The sequence below is a fragment of the Coffea arabica genome, chromosome 4c (genome assembly GCF_036785885.1).
Source record: "Coffea arabica cultivar ET-39 chromosome 4c, Coffea Arabica ET-39 HiFi, whole genome shotgun sequence".
In the NCBI taxonomy this organism is placed as follows: domain Eukaryota; kingdom Viridiplantae; phylum Streptophyta; class Magnoliopsida; order Gentianales; family Rubiaceae; genus Coffea; species Coffea arabica.
The window spans coordinates 4,035,001-4,059,369 of NC_092316.1; the positions used below are offsets into that span (position 1 = coordinate 4,035,001).

General features: G+C 36.2%; 2 protein-coding genes across 13 annotated transcripts; one reads left to right on the forward strand and one right to left on the reverse strand.

Annotated features, from left to right (window-relative positions):
- Positions 1 to 8: 8 nt before the first annotated feature.
- LOC113740430 (ABC transporter C family member 13-like) lies at positions 9 to 18,134 on the reverse strand. Of its 12 annotated transcripts, XM_072045558.1 has the most exons (36): positions 17,682 to 18,134; positions 17,157 to 17,197; positions 16,962 to 17,049; positions 16,208 to 16,363; positions 15,977 to 16,105; positions 14,833 to 14,933; positions 13,972 to 14,041; positions 12,517 to 12,768; positions 12,146 to 12,215; positions 11,565 to 11,625; positions 11,137 to 11,224; positions 10,607 to 10,725; positions 9,932 to 10,029; positions 9,397 to 9,463; positions 8,955 to 9,072; positions 8,750 to 8,866; positions 8,573 to 8,653; positions 8,260 to 8,484; positions 7,441 to 7,542; positions 7,292 to 7,359; positions 6,958 to 7,089; positions 6,707 to 6,854; positions 5,942 to 6,216; positions 5,609 to 5,765; positions 4,886 to 5,061; positions 4,700 to 4,811; positions 4,528 to 4,581; positions 3,818 to 3,940; positions 3,442 to 3,540; positions 3,127 to 3,219; positions 2,871 to 2,981; positions 2,633 to 2,791; positions 2,186 to 2,373; positions 1,809 to 1,998; positions 1,575 to 1,742; positions 1,188 to 1,489 (listed from the first exon to the last, which is right to left on the reverse strand). In XM_072045558.1, exons 1-36 carry the CDS (start codon positions 17,718 to 17,720, stop codon positions 1,409 to 1,411), a joined length of 4,356 nt encoding a protein of 1,451 aa, XP_071901659.1. In that variant the 5' UTR covers positions 17,721 to 18,134; the 3' UTR covers positions 1,188 to 1,408. The 12 variants fall into 12 exon arrangements, 11 of the variants coding, with proteins under 11 accessions (XP_071901659.1, XP_071901649.1, XP_071901650.1 ...); XR_011812927.1 differs by lacking the exons at positions 17,157 to 17,197; positions 17,682 to 18,134 and adding an exon at positions 9 to 496 and having other exon boundaries at positions 1,354 to 1,489; positions 16,962 to 17,100; XM_072045548.1 differs by lacking the exons at positions 17,157 to 17,197; positions 17,682 to 18,134 and having other exon boundaries at positions 16,962 to 17,100.
- An 817-nt stretch (positions 18,135 to 18,951) lies between these two features.
- On the forward strand, positions 18,952 to 24,357 carry LOC113739875 (protein LPA3). Its single transcript, XM_027267272.2, has 12 exons — positions 18,952 to 19,438; positions 20,035 to 20,065; positions 20,245 to 20,337; positions 20,443 to 20,505; positions 21,338 to 21,449; positions 21,757 to 21,842; positions 22,577 to 22,635; positions 22,726 to 22,828; positions 22,911 to 22,971; positions 23,435 to 23,517; positions 23,597 to 23,677; positions 23,868 to 24,357. The coding sequence occupies exons 1-12, from the start codon at positions 19,101 to 19,103 to the stop codon at positions 23,925 to 23,927; spliced, it is 1,170 nt and encodes a 389-aa protein (XP_027123073.1). The 5' UTR covers positions 18,952 to 19,100; the 3' UTR covers positions 23,928 to 24,357.
- The last annotated feature ends 12 nt before the right edge of the window (positions 24,358 to 24,369 follow it).

Below are 24,369 nucleotides of genomic sequence, written 5' to 3' on the forward strand. Positions count from 1 at the left end.
TTGGGCCCTTGACAGCTAATAAGACTACAAAGTTCAGATTTTGATAAAGTGAAAGACACATAAAGCCATTGTACTAGTGAGAGCAACTGCTTTCATTCTCCATCGCAAGACACCAAAACAAGAAAACGGGGAAGTGGACAATGTTTCGTGGAGACAATCTCAAGTTGTCTATACACAGACAAAACATGAATTTGGGTTCATCATTATGAAAGTTCTATGCTTTTCAGAACTCAACACGTCACAATCAGAGTCGACCGCTTCCGCATGTTTGGGCACATTCTCGTACAGATGTCTTAATTCAATCCTTTCGGCTAAAGAACTCGTCCAGCAACAATAATGGAGCTAATAAAACTATAAGTAAATCAGCACGCAGATGACCCCCCAAGAATCCAGGCAGCTTTAGAGCTTTAAGACGGATATAAGGTTTGGGAGACCTCCGTTTCATTTCACCAAGAATTAGGACCACATTTCCAATAACGCTATGATTTGAGTAACCCTGTGTATAAAAGGCAGTTATATTAATATTATAACTTAACTGGTTAGCTGCCTTCTGAAAGTCCGGATTAGCTTTTCTTTTGGCACCATGCGGGAAAGCATGCTCAAAAGAAATTACATTCACAATTTTTTAGCTAGGCAAACATACAGTATAAAGCAAGGGGAAAAGGGCACGAGATGCATGGCACAGAATGACCAAACGTGGCTTTCAGCTCCATATCTAAGGATCATTTCAATATTCAATTGAAACGAATATCAGTCTTTTGCACATAAAGATGCACCCGGAACTATTTTTATGTCCAAATTAATTGGTGCCACAAGAAGAAATTAGACAAAAAGAAAGATGAGAATGAAAGGAAAGTAACTCTGCCTACCGAGACATTTACTTGCAAGATTATCAGCTTTTTCATGTTTGCTATGACAAAAGTTTTAGGCCATTTCAAAGACATCATCAACAACATCAGACGGAGGTGCCTATACACCCGCAAGTGAGAAGACAGGTAACTGAAGGGATGTGGGAAGTACTTATTTTCTCTATGGTTTCATATTCACCAACCTTCTTCAGAACTGACAATTTCACGGGACATTTGGATGCAAAACTGATGCAACTCAACAAACATAAAGAGGCGGAAATCAGCATTTGGGAAAATCAAACTAGTCTATGCCAACGGATAATTTCTCTCTAGCCAGCATAAAGTAATTGGACGGGCTTACATTTGACTAGGAATCTAATAATACATCGTTCATTTGAGTCTCATACAGCAATACTGTTATTATTCATACCCAAGTCGACTCTTTGTTATGAACCACAAATATCACTGATACAAAGAAATGTGCACAAACAGAAAAAACCCTAACTGTTAAATAGTTCTAGCAGTGCTGGTTTTGAATACAACACAGGCAATGCAGGCCGTCACATTTTCGATGCTTTTGCAAAACTTGAGAATCTGGATAAGTCATCATTTAGAAGACTATTTGGATTCCCTTGCTCAACCTAAAGAAGGATGAAGAAAGATTAGATTCATATTTCTGAGTTTCCTTTCAGGAAAATTAGATTTACAGAAAGAACCGGAGCATACCAGGATTCCTTGATCTAAAATCAGGATATTGTCCATGTTCATAACTGTTGAGATACGATGTGCAATCGTAATTACTGTTAATCCTCGGCACTCACTAGCTATAGCGTTCTGTAGTTTTGCAGATGTTTGAGTGTCTATATTGGCAGTGCACTCATCCAAACATAACACCTGAAAGTTCAGTATCATCAGTACACATACAAGTTCCTTCTAGCACACACACTCTCATTGTTCTACCTGAGAAGATTTGAGAAGTGCACGTGCAAGGCAAAGGAGCTGCCGTTGCCCCACAGAGAATGATATTCCGGACTCCTTTACATGCATGTCCAGCCCTCCCCCTGCTTCTACTTCTTGCTTTACGTGACATTTCTCCAGGATGTTCCAAATCATTCTATCATCGCTTATGTGCAATGGGTCTAGATTGTCCCTGAAAATTAATAATAATTGCAACAGTATTGCTGAATAACATGTAAGTATTTTGGGGAGGGTTGAGTTGAATGTTAAGATGGGAGGAATTGTAAGTAAGAAATTTTGGGTTCAAAACCTCTCATTTACACAAAAAAAAAAAAAAAGTATTGAAGGAGCATCTACGTATGATAATTAACTTAGTGTACCTTAATGATCCTTCAAATAAGAATGGACTCTGGGGAACGACAGCCAAATGAGAACGAAGGTCTCTTAGGGAAATCTCAGCTATATTAATTCCATCCACTAAAATACAACCTCCACTGATTGGATTTAAGCGAAATAGGGCATTCAAAATGCTTGATTTTCCCGCACCTGTTCTTCCAATGACTCCAACCTGAATAATATAATATCAATCAGTGGCAGAACCAAGATTTAGCATTAGGAGAGGGGAGGGGGAGAGGTGGCGAATTGTAAAATAAAAGAATACGTAGAGGTTGTCCTAAAATATAAATTTTGTAGGTTTATATAGAACGTTAGTTTAAAACTAAAAGCTTGAATTTTTATTACTACAAAGGATTGTTTCAAATGTAAACCAAATTCAATTAAATGTAGTTTTTCTTGAAGGGAAAGAAAAACTACAAAGGTGGACTAACCTGAGTTCCGCCTGTAATAATAAAAGACACACCACGTAATGCAGGAGGCAGAGAAGGCATATATCGGAGTGTCACATTCTGGAACTGGATCTCCCCTTGAGATGGCCAATTCAGATACAATTGTTCGTCTCTAACTACTTCTTGAGGAATGTCCATATACTGAAATGAAAAGACAGAATGATAAATTCAAGTATGGAGATACATATATGTATGCTTCCTCTGTTTTAAACTAATTTACCTGAAGAACCCTCTCCACAGAAACCATCTCCTTCTCTGTTTCCGTGAAACTTGTCAAAAAGCTTCCGAGTAAAGATACGATCGGAGCTGCATATGAGAGAGCCAAGCCAACCTGATGTCAAGAGAGACATTGTAAATTAGTGTTTGCAGATTTTCGTCCAAACATCATGCTTGACATTTTCGTGAATAAGCAGAAAAATTAACATTGGATGCATAACTTTTAGGAAAAGAAGGCAAGCCAAAGCTCTAACACTCACCAGCCCTGGAGTGCCTAAAGTGATGGGGAGAAGTCTCTGAGATCCAACAACAGACATCACAGCAACAAATGAGACAATAAAAGCTGCCAACAACTGAAATGAGTCATGGATTAAATTGACTTTAGCAGGTTGGAGTGATTGCAAGAGTCGTAAAAATATTAAAATGTTGAGCTGCAAAGTTCTGATGAATACAAGCGTATATTCAAAACATAAATTACAATCAAGCATTGGATTCTCCTTTCCGAACTATATTAAAAAAAAAATGTAATAAGACCTTGTACAAGTAATTGTCTAATAAGAATTTCATGTATATACCTGAAGGCGCAGGGAAAGCCACAAACTTGCTGTCACCTCAGAGTAAGAAGTTCTTTGATATACTGTTATATGCTCAATGAATCTGAGGAAGAAAAAGTCCTGGCCACAAAAACAAACAAATGACTTTTAGGTCTTTGTCATTGAATAACCAAAAAAAAACGTGTACTCATATAGAATCTAGAAACTAAAAGCAAATTCTTGAGTAATTAATGCATCAAAAGCCATTCAATCCCATTCTTCGAGGCCTTGCCAAGTACAGGAGATTTGATAATCAGGTCTAAACATTACGTGAAGGATCTAATAGAACAATGGACTTAGATCATGCAACACTGACAGCAGTTAGTACCGAGATTTGGAACTTGCCAATACGCATTACCTCAGAGCTGAATGCCCTAATAGTTGATGCTCCATCCAGTGTCTCCGTGAATGATGCGTAAATTGGTGAGCGAGAAACACTATCCAGCCTTCGCAGCTCACGTGATGTTGACCTGTAGTAGAACTGCAGACTTATGTTTAATTACGTTAAAATTGAATTATCTTCAATTAGAAATATTTTTTGGGTAACACTTAATTGTAGTCCAATCCTCATCCTCATGAATAATATTTTTAGATGTTCATAAAGTAGATCATTTAGTTAAAATTACTAAAAGGTTCATCACATTCATATTAAGACTGCGATGACATTCAATGTGATCACATTAAGTACAAAATTAGCAAGCATAGTTGAGAAAGTGCTTGAAGTGAAACTATATATGCTGCAAGCATTCAAATTTTTTCAGATGAGCTGAAATACTTAACCCTGCTCCCGTGATGGAAAATACCAATTTTTTACTTCTTAAATTTCCAATTGTTAACTGCATTTTTAAACAGTAACTCTATGATGGTTCCATTATTATGCCAACTACTTTTGCAGAAAATTATGAGCATTTGAAACTATCTACTTGAATACGTTCCTCCAGTTCAGCTAGTAAACATTGAGCTAATCTGATTTCCAGATCTTCCTCTCAGTCACAGCAAATTGTAAGCATAACTAGTTAGCTGAATTATGGCTCTCCAAAATAATAGTACAGAAGATAGGACAATTACCTGTAATTTGCTGTATATGTACCAGAAAGGCAACAATACTAGCAAAAAGATGACCTGAAAATGAACTGAGCCTAGTAAAACAAATATTCCCACTTAACATTTTAAGTAAATCAAATCCATGTAACAGTAACAAAATAAAGTAAGAAGGATCTATAAGAAACTATTTCTGTACCTGCACATATGACAAGATTATAGCAATTCCCAACAGGCCAACAAAATTGGCCAGGAGAATGTTGAAAATAAATGGGAGAGAATCATCAATAGTATAAAGATCCGAAGAAAATCTGTGCAAACAAATTAGTTTTGTCAAACAATAGCAGTCTGGAATGTGTTATTTTAATTGATTAAGTCATGCTACCTGTTAAGTATTCTCCCACTAGGTGTCTGATCAAAGAAGCTAATACTTGCATTGATAAGCTTATTCAACAAGCGATCATGCATCTGGATGGCAGCATGTATGCCACCAAATGCAAATGAAAATGCCCTCACCAGAGTTAGTGTAGAATTCACCAAACAGAACATGCAGAGCATACCCTGCAATGCCAGTAAAAGTGTTCGAGTATGGTCAAATCTCAGATTCAACATAGTTTCACTTTAAACTTCAGTGAAACATTACCACAAAGGTTTAGCATACCAAAACCATGGAAAAGGGAAAGGCTTAAATCCAAACTCTTCCTATTTCCGTGTTTGTCACTTTATGTATTAGCACTCTTATTTCTCTGTATTAGAATTGGCATTGGCTGAAGGATGCTTTCTTCTATAATGATGAAGTAGGTGAGAACAGATTCATGCTATCACACAGTGTCCAAGTACAACTTGGTTATTAATTTTTCAAACCACTGATCTGAGCCTTCCCAAGAATGAACTTTGCTTTGAAAGCAAAGCTCATGTTCTGGGGAAGAAGGGCAAATTCTTTATGATCAGGTGAAAAAGTTATTCCTTTTGAAATTCTTCAAATGAAAACAGTTGCACTACTATTCTCATAAGTGGAATATAGAGATAGTTCTTATGTAGGTTATAACGCTCTGGTTGAAGTCACTTCTGCTAGACTAATAATGATACTAAGGAATTAAAAAATCACCAGATAAAATGTTGTCGAGTAGTCTTTCTGACTGCTTCCAGTTGTATCAACCCAATATGATAGCCACAAGTCATTTCCATTACGAGAAAATTGCATCAAAAGGGCCGACAAGCATGTTAATATCGTAATGAACCAACCAGCAAATTCTGCATAATTTCTGTGAAGACAGAATTAATAGATTGTCAAGTTGCTCACAGACAAAAAAAAAGGTAATATTGTAATAAGACCCAACGGAAAATTCTGCATAACTTCGGTAAAAGACAGGAGAAATAAATCAACTTGCAGTTCTCAATTTCTTCATTGCAGTGTACAATCATGGAAATAGTCACGCACTTGTATACAAGAAGTTCAACTCTCCCTTCTTTCCTCGTCTCAGCATCAATAGTCCCTTGAACTCCTTCCAAATTGTAGGAATTGTCCACCTCTACTCCTCCTTCGGCTTCTACAGAGATAGATGACCTTTCCCCTACTTGAACTTCGGAGGAAATACTACAGTTGTCTATAGAGGGAAATGCCAAATAGGAAGAAACCTTTAAGTCAGATGGAGTTCCCACCCACTTCACTCTTCCCTTGTCCATTTCAACCACCATATCAGCAGCATATATTGCCTGTAATTCAAAATACAAGATGCCAAATATTATTCACCCTTAAGAGCTTAAGTGCTTCTAATTGATGATACATGCAAATAGAGATGCCAAGACAGAGAATATTTTAAGGAAATTCACTAAATTCATCAATACAACTTTTACCTCATCATGATGATCAGCAGAATTTTCAGAAAAATTGAATACACTTTAAACAGTTTACGAGCACAACCAATAAAGGGATCATGATTTCCTTCTAGAATAGCACACGCATAACAAAAAAATCCTACCAAAATTTACGCACTTTATATTTATATGAAGGGCCTGGCATTGGCGACCCTCTTCCCTGTGGATGCTACAATTACTCGTCCTATAATGTTGTAGCTAGAACAGAGAAAATTTCTGGGCAGACCCATTGGTTTGTTACAATAATAGGAAAAAACACATACACCAACTTAGATAGCTACAAAATAGACAGAGATAGATAGATGTGAGAAAGAGACGGTAATAAAACCTGAATGTTATGTGTGCATAGAATGCGTGTCTGCAGGTTCATAAGAGGGCCAAGAATGGCATTATGCAAAATTGAGCAGGCAACATGAGCATCTACTGCACTCAGAACATCATCAAGCATGTATATATCAGAGGCACAATAGAGAGCCCTGTTGGTCAAAAGGAGTACCAGAGATCAGACCCAGTACCATGATTGCTTCAAATATTTCCATAGGACATGCTGATTACAACAGATTCAAGATACTTGTCTACCTGGCAAGTGCAAGACGTGCTCTCTGGCCACCTGACAGGTTAATTCCTTTCTCTCCGATACAGGCCATATCACCTCCAATCATCAAGGAGATATCAACATCAAGTGTACAAGCGTGTAATACATCTGAGTACCTGATCCAAGAAATGATGCAAAAGGTAAATAATATAAGAAGCCCTCCATGAAAGAAATTAAAATACAATTTAGTCACACAGGAGCACAGGCAGTCAGATTTCTATAAAGCAGAAGACTAAGTTAAACATGCGGTAAACACAATGTTACCAAAAAGAAACTGAAAAAGAATTCAGCTTTTTCCATTGAAAGTTATGAGGTTACCTTGTTGAGTTGTAATTCCTCCCAAACAAAATATTATCACGGATGGTTCCAGAGAGAATCCAAGGTATCTGTTGCAAAAGAAGATAGGATAAGAAGTTTTCTTAATCATTGTAGTTACAACATGCCAATAGAGGGACAACTTTGTCAACCTGCGGTACATAAGTTGTGGATCCATTCAGATGTATTGATCCAATAACAAGTCTCATTTCTCCTAAAATCAAATTTAGCACGGATGATTTACCTGATCCAACCTGCAACAAGCACATATTCTCTTTGAGAATATTAAATAGTATCGACATTGGAACATGAAAGGAAAGTATAATCACTGTATCATGTGTTTCATTTTAGATGTAAAATTGAAGCAAAAAAGTTTGTTGACGTATTCCAACCATGGTTCCAAGACTCGGCCGAGTCGTCACCGTCTCGGGCCCTCCCAATACGATACCGGGAAGATACGATTTCGAGATACTTGACTCGCCGAGATGTCACCGTGAAGGGTTGAAACGGCTGAGTCACACCGAATCCCTCTGAGTCATCCCGAGTCAACTCGAATTTTTATTATTTTTACTAATTTTTTAATTATTTTTGTTTATCATATTTTTTACAATTTTTAGAATATTAAATATTTCAAAAATTCGCGTCACGTCAAGACCGCGACCGATATACCGAGACTGATGTGAAATGATCCGGGCCACGACCGCGACCGCAACTTTGAACCATGGTGGCAACAGCAATGCCAACCTGCACTATGGCTTGTTTCAAATTACCCTGATTCCAACCCTTGCCATATTTTTCCAAGGATCTACCAAGGTGTATGCAATTCATAAGAAAACATGAATAGATGCTGAACAGCTCATCTACATGAAGCAATACTACATGATATTACTCTCTAAAAGGAAGATTATGAGTAAAGCCGAAGTGGAGAGTCAGAAATAGAAAGTAAATTTATTTGTGGCAACAAATCTGACCTCTCCAATAACAGCAACCAGGTAACCTTTTGGTATTTGAAGAGTAACATTGTCCAAAATCAAACTCAAATCTTTTTCATCACTGCTTGACCATGTTGAACATGCATCACAAATGATGACAGCCATGTTTTCAGGATTTCCTGAAGGATATCCTTTCTTCTCCATCCCAAGTTCACACTCAGAACTGGACAAATATTTGCTCAACCTCCGAGAAGATATAAAAGCCTGGATCATAACATGAGAAAGTAACTAATCTGAAGGTCTACAAAATACAAAGATGACAATTGAAGTCAAGACAGAAGGCAGTACTCACATCAATTAGCCCATTAATGACCCAAGGAAATGAGTTTAGTGGGGAGATTAAATTGTTAAATAATGCAAGGCAAGTGAAAACCTGAAAAGTAATGCTGAAATATGAGAACGATCAAATTGCTAACAAGATATAAGTTCACCCCGTATACACCATGAATTTAGCAAACAGGGATACTACCGTTGCCGCATCAAGCTGATGTCCCATCAAAGTGTAAAGTCCAAAGGTGAACAAAGAGAAAAGGGTTGGTGTAGTTGCCCAAAAAAATACACACCACGCGTCCAAGTATTTCCTGGTCTAGCAAAAAAGACAACAGGCTTTGAGGTGCAAAGAAGAAAGCCCAAGTTCCATATTACTGTACAATTAGAATATTCAGGTTCCTTACTGATAAGTATTTCACTTCCAATGCTCTTGTCTTCATCAACCAGCTAGCAAATATAAGCTCCCAGCTGTACATTTTCAAAGTCCGAATGTATGTGAAGAGTTCAGCCGTCCTCCTAATTCTGCAAAACAAATATATATATATGCATATATATATATATATATATATATATATATATAAGAGTGCACTTCAAAGATGTTGTTAATGACTTAGACCAGCAGAAATTCTGGAAAGCAATGAGGGCAACAAATATCTTCTTATATCACCCCCCCCCCCAAAACAAAAACCAATACAGTTAAACCTTGGCATATGTCTGCATCCACATCAAACATCAAAGAGAGGGTCAGGGTGCAACACTTGGTGGGAAACAAGAAAACCAATTTCACTTTTACAAACTTTTAAACAAATTGCAATGAATTAGAAGAATAAAAAATTGTACACATACCTTTCATCCTTCTGTTCCATCATGCTTCTTGTAGCCTTTGCAATTAGTTGAGCAATCCATTTATTGACTGCATATAAGTCAATATAACCAAGTTTTATCGTCTGCAGAATTCAGAATGACTTCTTGGTGGACTTGTCATACACTACAAAATCCTGCTGAATATATGCTTTTCAAGCATGGAGATAAAAGAAATTCTCTTGGATTCTTAGAATATTATTTTACTCAACTATTACACCTATCAACAAGGTCAACTATTTTTAAGCGTTCAACTACATTGATTTATTAACAGACATTAGTATTACATATTCTTCAGCATTATTCTCTTGGGGTAATTTCTTAGTTGTATAACATACTCCAAAGCATGCTGCTTACTCTGTCAAGCAATTTCACTGAAGAAGTAACAAAATTCTCAATATGTACAAATATGTGCGAGTACAGAAAAGTATCGAATTGGACACAAAATATGCCCACATCATAGCAAATTTACCCAACCAAAAAAAAATTTTAATCAGATACCAGTCCAAAATATACTCACCCGGTATTAGCAGAATGGTTATTGCTATTCCAGAAAGAAATGCAAACTTGACTTGTACGTAGAGTAGATATAGAGCTATTCCAATTTGCAGCGGCAAGCTGACAAATCACATGACAGTCAAACCATTTAAAGATTAAGAAGAAAGCAATGGTGCTTATAAACATAAAAAAGCTATTAACTGTTGTTAATCCCTCTAATTAACGAAAGACATTAATGCTCAACCGACTCAATTCTAATAATATTTAAAAACTTATGAAGGACTTGAATATCTGAGTGTTTAAATGAAATGAAGAGTTCAGAATGTACTAAGTTGAGCATCTAACAGATTGCTTGTCAGAATGTTTAAAACGGTTTAATAGACTGCTTGTTATCTGCCGATGTCTATTATTAAAAGAAAATAAAAACATTTATGCCGCACTTAGTAACAAAAAATTCTTTAGAATTTTCTCATTTGATCAGAACTGATTGAATCTGTTCAAAAAGACCATTAAAAAAAAGGGTTCTATGAAAGTTTTAATATGGGCAAAACTTTTCCAGTTTCCTTGAAGAAACGTTTGACAAATGATACAACTTCGCCAAAGGTGTAAACAAGCAACAGCTGTACAATGTTTATAGTAACACGAGTATATAACTGAAACATATCACCCGATATAGACAAAAGCATAGAAATAGGACCTCCATATATCATGGAAACTGTTGCAAAGGTTGACAGTTCTATCAGCATCAACAGACATGAATGTTTGAATCTCCCCTTCAGAAAATTTTGACCTCTCTGCAAGTCTAACATGAAGACACTGGAAAGTTGCAAGAGATGTCAATATTAACATTCTATATATATATATATATATTGCAAGAGATGTCAATATTAACATTATATATATACATATATATATATATTAACTTTGGAGAAAAATCGTTAAATGAAGCAAGAAACGTGTAAATTATATGGGTGGAAACATCTTACAAACAAAAAGCCTTCTTTTTTTTTTTTTTTTGGTTCAGGGAGAGGTCTTCTGTATCCTCATTAGACATAAGTTGAGACACCATTTCTTTTCGCAGTAAAGTTAATGAATCAAGAATATGTCTCATTGGACAGAGCTTGTACTAATTAATAAACATTCTATCCAGACAGATAAGAGAGAATAATCAACATACAGACTACCTAGCTAGTACAAGTTGATTACTAAGATAAACTAAGATATTACCTTATGGTAAATAATAGTCATAATGCTAGAGCGCAGCTTCAGCTTGAGTTTGGAAAGATGAAAAGTATATTGTGTATCAAGGAAGGATCTGCACCACACAAGATAATCATAAATATCATCCACGGGTAGTTAGTTGTCAGTGGAACAGATTGGATGAAGAGCACCACAAAGCTCCAGCAGATTTGGTTAATGTATGCATTCATTAAAAAAATAAACAAAAAATAAATAAATAAAGAAGAAGAAGTAGAAGAAGAAGAGTAAAGGCAAACTTCAATTAGGAGGGATGTTAATTTGAATCATGAAGCATTTACACAAATTTTTCCAATTTAAATACATACCCAAATAACGGATATAATAAATATATGTAGCTCAAGAAGAAAATAAAAATGACTTAACAAACATTACCAAATTTAAAGAGTGAGAATTACTTCAAAATAGAGGCTAGGCCCAAGGATATAGCAAAAATGTAGCCATGATAGTGGTCAGAACCTGTAAACCAAAAATTTCCTCTCCGTGAATACATAATTATAGCAGGTCAAGTCTCCTGTATAGGTAAGCATGTAACTAAGCAAATTTTGGACAAATTCCTATCACAGACTCTATATGAAAATTGAAATTTTGCTCTCATACTTATGCACCAAATTATTGCTCCATCCAATCCAGGACTCCACATGTAATTCACTTCAAATAGTCCTCATTGGTTTCATCCCTATATGGCATAACTTGCTTGAAGCTTAAGATATAAGCAACCCTCAGTGCCTTTCTTATGTAACCCATCAATCTTCCAATTTAATCTCCGACACCTTTAATTTTTACTTCATGAGGGATTGGAATGCAAATCAATTAGACTTCTCTTGCCAAATGGCTTCTATGTAGATTAACAGTTACAAGGGTGTTTGTTCAACATACTGACGAATCAGAAATAAAATCAATACAATAATTCATGTTCATCTCTGTCTTCTCGAATACCATGTTCATAGCATGATAATGTACCAATTGAAGTGCAAACCTTGCTGAAGAAATCGAATCAACTTATTGAGAAGCACGGGTCCCACAAAACCTAGACAATCATTAATCACCTGCAAAGGTACATAATACTTGTGATGGTACTTTGAAGTTGATGAACCCATATATGAGCCTTTTTCTTAATCCAGTTCACTCCAAATTCGATAAACAAACATTATGAGATAATTGAATAAGCCCCCAAATCAACGTTGCCTAGAGTACAAAGAAATATATTGAACCAGTTGAATTCCTTAGAAATTAATTCCTCATCTGCTTATTCAGTGTAACAATAGCATTCATCTACAAATTACAAAAATAAGAATGAAACATGCTGTTTTCTTACCAATGCTCCTGGTATATCACCAAAAGAAGTACCTTTAGAAAACCTAGATGAAAGTATGGCCACCCATATGCACAACAAATTGCTTTGAGTAAAGAAGGGTGAGAAGAATTTTTTCTTTGTTGAGCTTCCCAGCATTGCTGTAATATTTGATGGCAAGAAGAAGGATTCAAATTGTCTGGCAAATTGAGCAAATCATTTGAGTCAAGCTGTCTCTCTACACCACATGCCATTAAAGTGTCAATGGTTTTGAAAGTTATAAGGTGCCAAAAGTTGCACATAAGTCCCTACAAGAACAATGTAATTTTTAGATCAGTCTACAACATCGTGACAATTAAAAGGGGCTGATGAAATGAACTAGAAAAGAGTAGCAAAGGGATAATTGTGTTGGGAACAAATAATTTTATAGCCGTACATAGACAATAGTTAATCACAGAATCCTGCCAATCTGGGCATAGAAGGATGACAAATTTACAAGAATTAAACCTTATGACATCTTAAAGATCAAAGAGAAAGAGAGAGATTAATTTAGAGAATATGAATCAGAACAAAATGATCAACTGTTAAATGTAAGAAAAGCTTGGTTTGAATGCTTTTAGATATAGTAGAAGACAGTGCTATCTGAATTTGAGGACATGAGATAGGTTGTATTGTATGATCAACTAATACTATCAATTGATGAGATTCCACACAGTTTTAGTGGATAAGATCTTGTTCCACCATTTAAATCCTTTTGGGGATGCCTAAATCAAATATGAATTGATACTATGCTATAATCTGCATGCATTGCCTAAATTAATTTATCATTCTGTTTGATGCTTCCGCTAAATAATAGGAACGATTAGACTCACATATTACTAGCGAAATCATGGAAAAGATTTGGTCAAACTCAAAAGAACTTTACCAGGAAAAAACAATGCAAGTAACTTACAAAGCTTATCAGAAGTTCTAAGAGATAAAACCATCACAATGTCACAAAGAACATTCTGTCTAAGACACCATTAACTTGATTAAAAGCTTCTACAGATGTCATCCATCTAGCAAGCAATCTAAACTTTGCCTACAAATCATAGTTAAGTTTTCCTTCCAAGCATACAGTACAAGACACCAATAACTTGATTAAAAGCTTCTACAGATGTCATACGTCTAGCGAGCAATCTAAACTTTGCCTAAAAATCATAGTTTTCCTTCCAAGCATGCTGGTGCACAATTGAGAGCAATAATTAGCATTATCCAATTACCAGAAGCAACCCAATATAACAAGCTCTGCTAAAGGATGGATTCTAGATTGCAGTAATTACATTCTTTCAAACTCAGAGAGTTTGTCCTCGGAAACACAAATTCAAAGAGACAAGTTAAAGTAACGACAAGTACTCTGAGGTCCAATGGATGAAAATGATATCAAGTTGTCTTTTATTTGCGTGACTAAATAGGGAGGAGATCGTCACATTAACATTTTAAAGAATATGAAAGGTAAAAATAGTACATACTGGGAATTTTGGGTGACCTTCTTTGACATCAATCTTGCAAGGAAGAAGTGGTTCTTCCATGGAATTACTCCTTCACGAAGTAAACACTTGATATAAGGAAAGCACAAATGACATGATAAATACTATCTGAAGACACAGTAAATCAGAAAGTAGCAACTCTGGATACTGAAAGTTTCTTGATAACATAATGCAACAGATATTAATCATTCTGTGCAAACAAAGTAGGATGAAAGGAATAAGATGAAGATGAGACATAAATGGAATTAAATGCTTATCTTGTTTGGGAAGATGTAACATTTCTGGAAACCTACAAAGGTTTCCGTTGCTACTACTTTCTCTTGGACTCTGAGTTTCAGAAGTCAGTGTTCACATAAAATATTATGCTTCCTTAGTCTCCAAAACTAGAGCTTAGACATACTAAAACACAAAATATTGAGAATCAGGCAGGGCTCAGCGCTCATTTTTATTCCATAAATAGAGAATATCAAGCAGGGTACTTTTGCCAAACCCTCCAAGCCATCATAATTATGTAGGCAGTGTGTCCTACTCTTTCAGGTTTTCTACTGAAAACTTTAGGTTCTTCTAATATTCCATGTTGCTGAATCGAATGAGTCATTTAACAGTGAATTGAAGTCAACCTAAAGCATAACATGCCAAAGTCCTCGACTCCTGAAGGCACAGTTAACATGTACCTTTTCATTCATCTAAACTTCCAGCTAACTACTCAATACAGTTATGACAGATAAGATCATAAAGAGACAAAAAACAATAATCAGTTCCAACCGGAGAAGGAACATATACTTTCTGAAAGACTTATCCAGATGGCTAGAAAATTCACAACATATACGCAAGTGAAATTACCTGCCTCTGTAAGATGCCCATTTTATCCTCATGATGTTAATCAAGATCCCAAACATGATATCCAGTAAAGCAAGAGAGCTCTCCCTAAGACATCTGAAAGCCTGTCACCATCAAGTGAGACCAGATTTCATAAATAAGTACTTTATGATAAACATGAGTCATAAGCAACATATAAAGCATTTGTCTTGGTACACTACAGTATTGCAACAATAGTAAACAACGTTAATTGTACATTTTTGTTCATGGTAACATAGTGGATCCAACAAGAAGATACTTTAATCGCACATACAAGAAGATGGTAAATGACTACCTCAGATCCAAGAAAATTTGAATTTATTTCAAAAATTAGAAGGAAATGGAAAATCAGGATTCTCATCAGCTAAGCTTTGTCTTCTAGTGAACTTGTAAAGCATTGACACATCTCTTTAGCCACACAAGCAACCCATTCAATTTTCTCACAGTTGGAATTATTATACTTCAAATGTTCTCCATAAGAATGTACCCAAATATGTACCTAGCACATCAAATGCCATTGAGAAGACTATTTGGGCTTACATAAGACTACTTTTAACTCTGAACAATTAGACAAACATAGATATAAAAAATAAACTAAAATAATCTTCGTTTGCAGATTGCAGCTAAAAAAAATTAATTTTGACTACCTATATTCCTCCATAATGCTGTACATCTATCATACATTTGTGTATTTGAATGTTAATGTGAATTAACATTGTCAAACAGTGTGTATATATGGACTTGTAGAAAGATGTTTCAAGTTATCAAAGAAATTGCTCATAATACACTTCATGCTTAGCAGAGGTATGCTTTTGTACAGGAAAAATAACCCAGAGTTGGATATTTCAGATATGCAGATAATCAAGAGACAAAAGCAACTCCAAGAATGATGATTGACAAGAAAATGAATATTGAAGATATAACTTATAACATGTCTACAGGCAATGAATTCAAAAACACATAAGATCTTTTACAGAAAAAAACTGCATGCAGGTGCAATTACCTTTGAAGTGCTATCATCTCAAACATCAAACAACTAGAACAGGTGCATACAGGTTGTTTCTAGAGAATCCAATAGAGAAAATTAGACGTTGGTCACACATGATCAAAATTAATTAAGAAATCATACCCCTTGTGAAGAGAAAACTGTTTGCAGATGAGGAATCAAGAGAAATGGTTTAACAATCCACCAAAGACTCAAGACTTGGTTGCAGAAGACGAACCAGTAGCCACGTGTTGAAAAAAGTAAAACTGTAACCTAAAGGTTGTAGCACAAATGAGAGAATGGTGTAATCCCATGATACAAATGGCTACTATCAGAGGCTTCTATTAACCAACTCAGAAACATCTATAAGCTTACCCAGACTGCAATCTGGGAACAACTAAAGAGCCATCTGTGAAACACAACAGCATAACCCTGTCGGAGACTTCTCAGAAGCAAAACCATGTCGAAGAATGCTGTACATGCTCCAATAACAGGTAAAACGTACAACAAAACCTTGAATGGAAGATTTATCTGTTCAGATTAAATTTAAAAAAAAAAAAATCAGTGCACTATAACAAGGCTACAAGAGACTATTTATCAAAAGCATTGCCATTTCTTGTAACACTACTAACTGAAAAGTTAATATAGTGGGCGGTGTAGCCAGGCAATACTAGTCAATCTCCAGAGGGTACAGAAATCTGCTGGGATTTGCAGAAAATGGAAGGCAAACACAGGATAGTTTAACAAGACTCTGAAGCGCAAAGAAATTATATGGAAACCAGTGTTGCACTGCAAGAAAACTTTTACTAAAACTACAGATTAAGTATTTTGAGAGGTACCATAAAAGTTCTGACATTGGCATTTTCTAGGTACAAGGGCAACGTGAGCAATTAGTATCTCTATGGTCCATATATATTCCAAGCAAATCAACTTATGCGCTTAATGAATACACACAATTAAGGCAGTTAGAATTGCAACTGCTGCGACTTAGTTGCTTATGTCTTCATTTCTTATAACAACTGCAGTTAAGAACTTCATTCCAATTCTGCAAGATTGTTTCTTTCACCTGTCTCTAAGAAGTCAGAAACTAAGCAAGCTCTGCAGTCTAGAGCAGTGAATTGGAACCTACCTTTATATTTTCCTTGACCCTTCTCTTTGTAACTCCAACCACCGCAATCGCAACCAAAGTTGCCACATTTGCTCCGAAAACTAGCACTGTAACTGCTCTTAAGGAAGCGAGATGAGAAAAAATAATTCAAAACCAGCATAGCAATTTTTTATGTATGTGCTAAGCAAAATAGAAGCCAGGGCAAGTGTAGGATATATGTCACTAAAACACTCCGAGACACCTTTGCCATCCCATACCTGACCAAGAATAACAAAGACAGAGTCATCAGCAGGAAACCAGCCAACAAAAATTAGGAATTAATAACCATTGTTTTATGTCCTGGACACCACGGCAAAGAGCAAATATTTACATCCACATTTTTTGATGCCAAATATGAGATAACCCTTCCTTCAATGCCTTGACATTTCCTTCAGAAGTCAAACTTTTTGCTACTGTATCGTTTCTTCATTGAAATGGCAGAAGGTAACACAAAGCAAAGAAGATGTCATAATCATCTTTGTACGTCAGACGAATTAAGCATTCCGGTGTCAAACAGATTATTCTCGTATACAATAAATCAAATACTTCGTGCTAGTCAAAATTGATCAAGAATTCTAGAAACACAAAGTAAAAGAGAATAAGATTGTCCCATAGAAACAGAATTCTTGGAATTCTTAGCATGATATCTTCAGCAATCATGAACCTTTCTCAATATTAAAAAAGAGGAAAGAATTTGCATACATATGGTGAGTCGGGGCAAATGTGCTTCAACAAGTCCATCAGAGCAAGGCTTCACTCTTGAACAGCAAATTTCTTTCAGGGCTAAAATTCTAATGGTTGAGGAATGCACTCGTGTTAGCATGATAAGGTAAGGTGGCAGAGGAACAACTACTAGCCCACTATCTTATGTTCATAAGTATGGCCTGATTAAGATTGTGACAGAGGAGTGTGGGTTTTAATGATTAGGTTTTTGGGTTCTAGGTGTAATATTGCAATCTGGGATGTGTTTTGTTGAGACTTTTACATCGGTTTTATGGGCAAAAGCGAAAGATACTCTGGTACTGGTAGCATGTGTGGGAGAGAATCCAGATTAAGAGAATATGTCAAAGATCCGCATGCATGTTTGTTTTTATGCCCTACACGTGGAATATGAGTGGCACGGAAAAGACTACAAGGCTTTCGCCCTCTCATTCTACAGAATCTTCTTTGTCTTCTTTTGCTTTTGTGCCCTTTAAATTTGCCTTTTGTTTTCCTTTGTTTACTTTTACGCTATTTTTCCCCTTTAACTTTTTGTTTCTCTCGTCTTATCTGATCCTGATTTTGCAGGAAACTCATCAGAGCCCACTCTCTTGAACATAGTGCACCAAAGCTCTTGCTAATCTAGCATATGTCTGAGGCAACTTGGACTGTCACCATGCATTTTTGAAGGGGAGAAGTTGATTGTAGATTTAGAAGAAAAGCATATTGATTGCTTATGTTTCTGCAGAGAGGATGTATCTGAAGAAATTTATCCATTGATTTATGGGGTGCAGTCAAATGACCCGATGCTAAATCCATAACACTGATATGAACAAAGGCAGCTAACAGAAATTCTTTTCTCCGTTCCTAATGTGTTGTTATACTTGCTTACAAATAAAATGGTTTTGTTATACTTTTCGATTGACATTATATTCTAACGCTTTCAAGTATTTGTTGTCAAATGATAAAAAAAAAAAACATTCATATATATATATATATATATATATATATATATAAGTTAGAATTTTTTCTTTAAGGAAAAAAAAACACTAACTGTATATATTTTCTTACCATTGATTTGAACCCCGTTGCATTTTTGGACTGCATTTTGCATTTTTCCCTTGTAGTCAAAACAACAATCACAAATTACACCTTCGTCTTTTTCAATTTCCAAAAGTCTTCTCATCTTCCTGCTTTCCATTCCTTCTCTCCCCCCCCCCCCCCCCCCCCCCCCCTTTCCAAATAATCCCTTCAATTCCTTTTCCGTTAATAAAAGGAAAATCAGTAAAAAGAGACCGATACTACCAAGTGAGAAAATACTGCCAATTATCAAATCCATTATATTTATAACCACTTCAGCTTCTGAACCTTGTGCTATCTTCCCTCCACTCCCCCGCTGCCTCCCACCAAGCAGACCTTATCATGGCCGTTCCCGTGCCCCTTTCACCCCCAGCACAGCCGCGTCCACTGTCCTCGACTTCCCTCTTTAAGATTCATCAACCACTTGCTCTCACTTCTTCTGTCTCTCTCTTTCCCACATTTTCTTGCCCGCCAAAAAGACTATGTTTATCTCCCGCCAGCTCATCGCAGTACCGCACTACCATCAAAGCAGCAAGAACAACTGCAGCTAACGAATCGGATCCCAAGCTCGGTGTCTCACTTTACAAGCCTAAATCTTACGAAGTGCTCGTCACTGATGCTGCCAATTCTCTGTTCTGTGCTCTTAATGATGGCAAGACCCGCCTCGAAATCGAATTCCCGTAATTTTTCATCCCAATGTACCTACTTAAAGTTCTCACTTTTTGATTGAACTTTACGGTTATTTTTAGTTTATTTGTGCAATTTTAGACATGGATTGTTGTTGTTCATGTTGGAATTATTTTGCTTTTGCTATACCACTATTAATTTTTTTGCAGCAGGGTCAAATGAAGTCCTGTAGAGTTCTTTAATTTATGATCCTACATTTCGTCTTGCGAATTTCGGCCGTGGGTTTTTTTTTTTGTTTTAGCTTATAATTGATGAATAAATGCGCACTCTTGCGAAAGAAAAAAAATTTTAAGTGCAGTTTAACTGAGGCAATTTTTTCAGCGAAGTAACAAAAATGACATTTATGATGTAGCTAACAAATCAGGGACTCTATCATGTAGAATTAATCTAAGATGCATCTCAATTCCCTGAGTTAACATTGCATTGTAGGGTGCCTAAATTCTGGTAGTGTAATTGCTTATTAACATTGGCGTAATCGTGTTTCTTAATCTACTTCAGTATCTGTCGTTACCGCCTCGATTTCTCTCTTGCTTATGCTGACACCATTTTCGTCTTTGTGTTTCACTTTTCACTGGTTTGCATCAAAAAGTCCCTTGCCTAGCAACATGTCTTCTTATAAGGTAATTCGTAGCCGGCCTTTATTTACAGAGTTTGTTTTACATGGATCGCGTGTCCTTTATTTTCCATAATTTGAGTGTGTCGTACTTATCCTTTTTCTGATGCAATTTGGAAATTGGAAAGGTATTGGCCTTTAACAAAAGATGTTACATGATATTGTCGAATTGCTGCATATGTGAAGGGATCATCAGATGAGTTCAGTGATGCCAATATTCAACTGGCTTTGGCAGTTGTAAAGAAACTTCAGGAGAAAACTGAAACAAGAGCTTGCATTGTAAGGCTAGACTTGTTTCGTTCACACACACACACACACACACATATACAGATAGAAACACGCTAAAAAGGGTATGAACTCTTATAACTCCTATTGGAATTCTAGGTGTTCCCAGATAAGCCAGAAAAGAGAAGGGCCACAGAACTCTTCAAAGCTGCCTTTGACTCAGTAAGAGAGTGTCTCATTTGTACATCACATACTGTTCTCTTCAGTCCGAGGTAGCTAATTCATATGTAGAAGCGCCTCAGGAGTCACATTGACTGTGAACTACCAGTGGAGTTGCTTTAATGCAGATTTTTTTTTTGAGAAGGAATATTAATGGGATGTACATTGTATCACGTGAAGTTTATGGGCTCTTTATCTTCTCTTGCTGGAAGTGCTGAAATGACTTCATCTTATCATCTCCAATGGTTGCTTTAAGATCAACTGAGGGAGAAGAAAGGAAATTTTATAATAACTAGTGTTGTTAGGACAAGTTTTCAAGATTTTTTTCAGTCTAAAAACAGGTTTTCAAATAGTTTGAATCAATTTTTATACCTCATGTGTTTCTAATAAAGTCAGTGAATTTCACATACCAAATTTTCACAAGTGTTATTTAGGTATTGAGGCTCAGTATTTACCTCTTTTGTTCAATGTTTTTAATGGTATAAAGAGCAGTTGCATGGTTTTGTGCTGCATGTGCTTTTATGTTGAGACGGCGCAAGGCAAATCACAAAAATCTTCCACATGATGTGATGGTCCAGAAATTAATTGTTGTGAGGAAAGGAGAAAAGATACATGCATTGAAGGATTGACATCCAATTAAAACTAGAATATTACTTGACTGAATCAATAGTTACATTACTCATTATCTTGTATGATAGAAACCTCTTAGCCAATGTCTTATGATACTTAGATGCATGAAATTGCTTGATGCTGCTTCTGGGAAAAATTGCCGGAGCTTTAACAATTTGTAAAGTCATATGATCTCAAGTGTTTATTTGTTTGTTTACGTGTTCAGATTGAAGGATTAACCATTGGATCCTTGGATGATATGCCTGCTGGTCCTATTACCACATTTCTTAGATCTGTACGGAACACCTTGGATTTCGATTTTGAGGATGAGAATGAAGGTTGGTTGAACGAATATAAGTGTCGCATTGCTTTGTGGAATTTAGACTAGACTTAGCGTATCCCTACAAGCTCATAATTGGTAAAATTAAATCTCTAGTATTTCATGACATAAAAAGTTCCTGTAGTCAAAGTAATGGAAATCTCATCATGAAACATGAAGGAACTATTGACATGCCAATGGAGGAGAAATAAGGAGGTCTGATTTAATAATCTGTTTCTTCTCCTTTGGATTTTGGCTGAGTGCAATATTCTTTCTGGAATTAATAGAAAAGTAATCACTATACCAACCATTCCTTCCAAATGCAGGTCGTTGGAAGTCTGACAAGCCACCATCAATCTATATATTTATTAGTTCTAGCACACGTGATCTCTCAGTGATAGAGAAGTATGTGGTATGCTATCCTTGCAACTATAATTTCCTAGTACTTGATGTCTATAAACTTCACGTGCAAATGTGACTGCATAGATGATGTTTCATGTCCAATAGTTGAGCATCGGCAATTTGTCAAGGTTATTATTGGCATCATGCATATATAAGGCTCTCAAAAGGTTTTTGTAGGGGTATGAACCATTTGTATGGATAAGGCTGTATGCACCTAACGTTCCTGCCATGATGGTAGGGCTTTTGTCCGCAAGATAACAAATAACCACATCAACAGATTTCTCCTTTTTTTCATGTGTGTTTGTGTTTAATTTCTAATACAAGAGTGTAGTGTTTCTTTGAAAGAATGAAATCCTTCTTAGATATGTAACTTTGCAAGGCAAGTGTGATTTTTTTGAAAAAACCTATGAGAAGAATCAGAAGAAGCTGAGTGATGTAAGGCTATTACCTTGACTCCCATTTCCTCCTTTAACATCACCTATTAAAAAATAACCAATTAAAACATAAATACTGAATTAACCTGAGGCATTTTCAGGTTTTGCAGTTTACATTCCCAAGCTCCGGACTCTGAGTCTGAAACTTATTATAATTGACAAATTTAGAGGTTGTGTTACTGATTGCCAATCATGAACACTAGTTGTACTTCTTGCAGCCTGTACTTTTCTAACTATAAAAAAGAAATTTATATGTGGTGCTCATATTCAGGTCACTGATGAGGCTTTTATTTCTTTTGCAATGATGCAGGAAAAATTTGCCACCTCCACTCCTACCCTTCTTTTCAATCTGGAGCTTGACACGTTGCGGTACTTTATGATGACCCGACTTTTAGTTGGATTAGTGGTAGTCTCATCTTTGATTTGTTCCCTCTGACCAAGAACCAATCACAATTGCAGTGCTGACCTTGGTCTTCTTGGCTTTCCAACGAAAGATTTACATTACAGATTCCTCTCTCAGTTTACTCCAGTTTTTTACATTCGAACAAGGGAATACTCAAAGGTAATAATTGCTGTTGTAGGTTTAACTTCCTGCTTGATTTCTCATAGTACATTTTACAGATCTTTGTTTTCTGATTTGGAAGACAATTGCAGTGGCACCTTATGTAGTGAATTATAGTGGAGCATTGTTTCGTCAATACCCTGGTGAGATATATAGCTGTCACGCATTCTTATAATACAAATCCTTATCATTTTCTTTTCTCTCTGCATCTTATAATGTTCCTATCTTTTGCTTCTACTGCTGATGCAGATTTGCTTTATTTTAATCAGGAGATTTCGTATAAATTCTCCAATAATGATTACTAGAAATAGATGTCTCTTACCTCAATCATAAGTTCTCAATGGTATGATATTCATTGAGGAGAATTTGGAGCAAAATTTTGGAGGAAAATCCATCTTTTGATGTTATTGTTTTGCATTCTTCTATAACACCTTAAAAGCACAAAGATTGGTTCTGCTTTCATCCCTGTAGCTTACACATTGGTACTTCTACTTCACAGTGTGTCATTAGCTATACAATCTTAATATGTAGCATATAGCAAGACACAAGACTCATGATTAGCTAACAAAATACAGTCATGCTCTTACATTCCCTCAAAAATTGCAGGGCCTTGGCAGGTTATGTTGAAACAAACAGATGGTTCTTTTGCTTGTGTTGCTGAGAGTACAACTCGCTTCACCCTTGGTGAAGTAAGAATCCTCACTAATCCTTAACAAATTCTAAGGCGTTATTATTATTTGTTAACTTGAGATTTTCTTGGCCTGCCAGGCCAAGGAAGAACTGTTGAGGGTCCTTGGACTGCAGGAGGAAAAAGGAAGCTCACTTGAATTTCTTCGAAGAGGCTACAAGGTTGTATTTCAGAGTAGTTTCCTGAGATCTCTCCCCGCCCTCAACTCCCCCCCAACCCCCAACAACACCCCTTCTGGCTTCCTCTGGATATGCATCTGTTGTTCTTGCATAACTGCACTTTTTCCATTACTCCTGGTCCTTGCTCACATACTTGAATTGAAAAATTCTCATTTGAAGTACATAATTTCAGACTATCACTTGGTGGGAAGAAAATATTGATCTGGAACAGTCTGCTGCTTGGCGGAGCTGAACAGTAGCAATGGCAATGAGACAACTTTCACAGGGGAGAGGAAATTGAAGAATGAGAGAAACGAGTTCACTACATGGGTTGGGTGTTTGTAGTGGGAACCAATATGAATAAAGGGAACTCAGTTAATAGATTAAGTTACACATTCACCTTCATACCGTTCCCCTTCCTACAACTCAGCAGAAATTGTCTGCTTGCTTTACAAATGTATCGCAGTTGCTTTGCAACTGCAGAAATGGAAAGTTTTTTTTTTTTAAAGTAGTGGATTATTAAGTTCATTCGTGGAGGCTTCCAAAGTTTATAATCTCCAAGGAGCCCTAGCGATGAGAGATCAGATTGTCAAGATTGATTTTATGCTTTATTTCTGTTCTTGATTTTGTTTTCTGGCAATATTCAAAAAGAAAATTGCAATTGAGACTTGAGACTTGAGGCTTGAGAGTGGGTA

Coding starts and splice junctions, on each gene's coding strand:
- LOC113740430 (XM_072045558.1), bottom strand. CDS start 17,720: ATGGACTTGTTGAAGCACATTTGCCCCGACTCACCATAT. Junction 9,464..9,931: donor AACCATTCTGCTAATACCGG/GTGAGTATATTT, acceptor ACTTATATGCAG/TCAATAAATGGATTGCTCAA. Junction 3,541..3,817: donor TTAGGGCATTCAGCTCTGAG/GTAATGCGTATT, acceptor TTTTGTGGCCAG/GACTTTTTCTTCCTCAGATT.
- LOC113739875 (XM_027267272.2), top strand. CDS start 19,101: ATGGCCGTTCCCGTGCCCCTTTCACCCCCAGCACAGCCGCGTCCACTG. Junction 20,066..20,244: donor GCAACATGTCTTCTTATAAG/GTAATTCGTAGC, acceptor GCATATGTGAAG/GGATCATCAGATGAGTTCAG. Junction 23,678..23,867: donor TTCTTCGAAGAGGCTACAAG/GTTGTATTTCAG, acceptor ACATAATTTCAG/ACTATCACTTGGTGGGAAGA.